Source organism: Spinacia oleracea, chromosome 4 (genome assembly GCF_020520425.1).
Source record: "Spinacia oleracea cultivar Varoflay chromosome 4, BTI_SOV_V1, whole genome shotgun sequence".
NCBI classification, from domain to species: Eukaryota; Viridiplantae; Streptophyta; class Magnoliopsida; order Caryophyllales; family Amaranthaceae; genus Spinacia; species Spinacia oleracea.
Window position 1 is genome coordinate 181775788 of NC_079490.1, and position 2976 is coordinate 181778763.

The window sequence follows — 2976 nt, forward strand, 5'->3', positions numbered from 1 at the left end:
TAATGCAAAAATTACAACAACAACCCAATAACTAATTAATAAATACTAAAAATCCACAAGAATATTACTGTAAATTTGTCGGGAAAAGCCTAAAGGGTATGTCAGCAAATTCAAAGAAAAAAGTCACCCGTAATCATACTATCCTCTAAATCTAATTGCCCTACATTAACCTTTTTCAAAGGAAAAAAAAAAAAAAAGTACGGCCCTATTATACACATACATGATACATAAAGTTAATCTCGTATTGAACTTTTCTTATGCCGGTTGTTTTTAGCAAACATGTATCATGCCCGTCTAAAATAAAATAAATAAAATAATAAAATGGAGAAAGTATAAAGTAATAAAACATCCTACAATTCTTCCATAAAATATTGTATTTAAATTGAAAGTAATAATAAAGGATAAATCTAATTAGATTGGTATACTTATAAGTTTAAATGAAATATAATTATATAAATGAGATTTTAGCGTAGTGGCAAAGACTTTTATAAGATAACTCAAATGTTTGAAACCCCTTACTTATTAGTAATTTATAATTCTTTTTGGCTCATTTGAACTAAAAAAATCAGTCCAATTGAGATTTTGTTTCTCTTAGAGTAATTTAGGTAAAGGAATAACTCATAAAGTTTATACTTTTTCTGTTCTTAATCTATTGTAAAATTCGAAGTTTCACAATTGTTAATATGATAAACAATTTTAAATATTTGAACAATATATTATTGTAATTTAAAGGAAAAATTATACTTTTTTATATTGAGAAATCAGAAATCGAGATGAATAATTAAAAAAAATACACTTATTTAATACAATAAAAAAAAAGTATTTTTGAATTGTGAAATCGACATAGCACGTAGGAGAAAAAAAGAAAAAAGTAGGGTACTAATAATACAAGTAACCCCAAAGCACGTGCAAACACTAGGAATTGGGACAATTCAACGCAAGGTTAACAAATTGGTGGGTCTGAAATTCGCCATCAAAATATATTGATATTGTACCAATATTATATTTTGTGTCTATTTGATTTTTCAGTGAGGTATATTTTTTCTTATAAAGTTGTTGCCAGCAAAAAATGTGTCCAAATGGGTCATGGGCTAAAGTCTAAAGAGTGACTAATTGGGTCCAATAGCCATGTTATAAGGACAGTTCATGAATTATTACATTGATTTTTGTGTGTATAAATAGTACGAGTAATAAACTACTCCGTAGGTTGTTGTATTGCCAATTTAGAATATATTTGGTGTATAGAGTTTGAATTTTTGGTATAGTGAAGTTGAAAAATCATGGGAGATTTCAAGCATTTGGTTGTGGCCAAGTTTAAGGAGGGAGTCGCCGTAGAAGACGTTATCAAAGGCATGCAAGATCTTGTCTCGGACATTGATGCCGTCAAGTCCTTTGAGTGGTAAGTCTTTAGCTTTGTTTTAACCAATTAAATTTGACGGATACTCCACTTAAAATTTGATTTTTCTTTTATAAAATCTGAACTTTTGTTTTTTGGTTTTCTATAGAAACTTAACCATTTGCACGTACTGGCTTATATATTTTTCTGGATCCGGTACTGTATAGCATTCACCTTGTAATTCAAGTCACAAGTTCGAGCTTCACTATGTGTGTGCTTGGAAGTGAGGATTCCCTCACCTTCCCTCTACTCCCAAGTGTTGACGTGCATAACAGGACTGATTACTGATTACTGATTAGCAAAAACCCTTCTCTTTGATTAGCTATCAGTTGTTAATGATTATTTGATTAGTGCCTTAAATTCCTCCGATCCAAATACTTAGGGAAGGGAAAAATAAACTTATTAATTGTGTTAAGTTTTTATGTATAGGGGACAAGATTTGGAGAGCCATGAGATGCTTAGGCAAGGATTTACCCACTCATTCTTGATGACGTTCAAAAACAAGGAAGAATACACTGCATTCCTTGCACATCCTAAGCATATTGAGTTTTCAGCCACATTTTCAGTAGCAATTGAAAAGGTTATCTTGCTAGATTTTCCTATTGTCCTTGTCAAGCCATAGCCGGAAACCACGGCCGAGCTAGCGGCTTAGGACAGACGACACGTCACCACCGGAAACTTAAACTTCGTCCAAGTAATGCTGTTGCATTTCAGTTGGTATTATATGAACTAGTTATGTACTCGTTTGTGTTTTTTTTATTTTTAATTATCAACATTAGATGTTAGATTTGCATGGTGTAACATGCATTTCCTTTTGTGTTTATCATTATAGTGCACGCATAATGATAAATTCATAATATATCTTGTTATTAATTATGAAGATTTTAACATCTCTTTTTTCCGTTGGTTTTAACTTTTTTACAGTGGTTTACATTGGGGTGTTTGGTTATGAGAGGTTTGAAAAAAGGAAAAAAAAAAAAAAAAAAAGGACTTTTGAAGTGGGGTGATGATAAAGGTTGCAATTTGCGACCTTTGTCATCACCTCACTTCAAAAGTATTTTCTATTGTTGTAATCTTATGTGTCGGATTCTAAATGGTACATATGAGCGCCACGTAGGTCATGCGTCATCAAAATAATTTTACTATCAATGCAATATTTTTACTATGAAAATATGTAAATTTTTGTCGATGCAAATAAGGAAATGAATATTTCCCTTCCCTCAAAACAAAAAAAAAAAGAAACGAATATTTCCTGTGTAAGTCATAAATATATTTTTGAAATAAAAATTACATTATTTAATTTGTAAATTATAGTATCAAGATTTTCCTACAATTTTTGTAACATGTATAATAGATTATATAAGTTAAATATTTTAGTTTCCAATTTAAATCATGACACATAAACATGTCATGTCATCATTGTGACATGTTATAAAGGTCACAAGTTGCGACCTTTATCATTTTCGTTTGAAGTGAATTAGAGCTTTGATCAAATTTTTTAAAAAAAATTGAGAGTGTTTGGTTAAGTGAGGTTTGAAAGAGAGTTTTGGATGAAAAATCTAATTTTGAAAAAGTTCAAT

General features: G+C 30.2%; 1 protein-coding gene across 1 annotated transcript; it reads left to right on the forward strand.

The window, feature by feature from the left end:
* The first annotated feature begins 1177 nt into the window (after positions 1-1177).
* LOC110798063 (stress-response A/B barrel domain-containing protein At5g22580) lies at positions 1178-2278 on the forward strand. Its single transcript, XM_022003194.2, has 2 exons — positions 1178-1399; positions 1826-2278. The coding sequence occupies exons 1-2, from the start codon at positions 1281-1283 to the stop codon at positions 2016-2018; spliced, it is 312 nt and encodes a 103-aa protein (XP_021858886.2). The 5' UTR covers positions 1178-1280; the 3' UTR covers positions 2019-2278.
* The last annotated feature ends 698 nt before the right edge of the window (positions 2279-2976 follow it).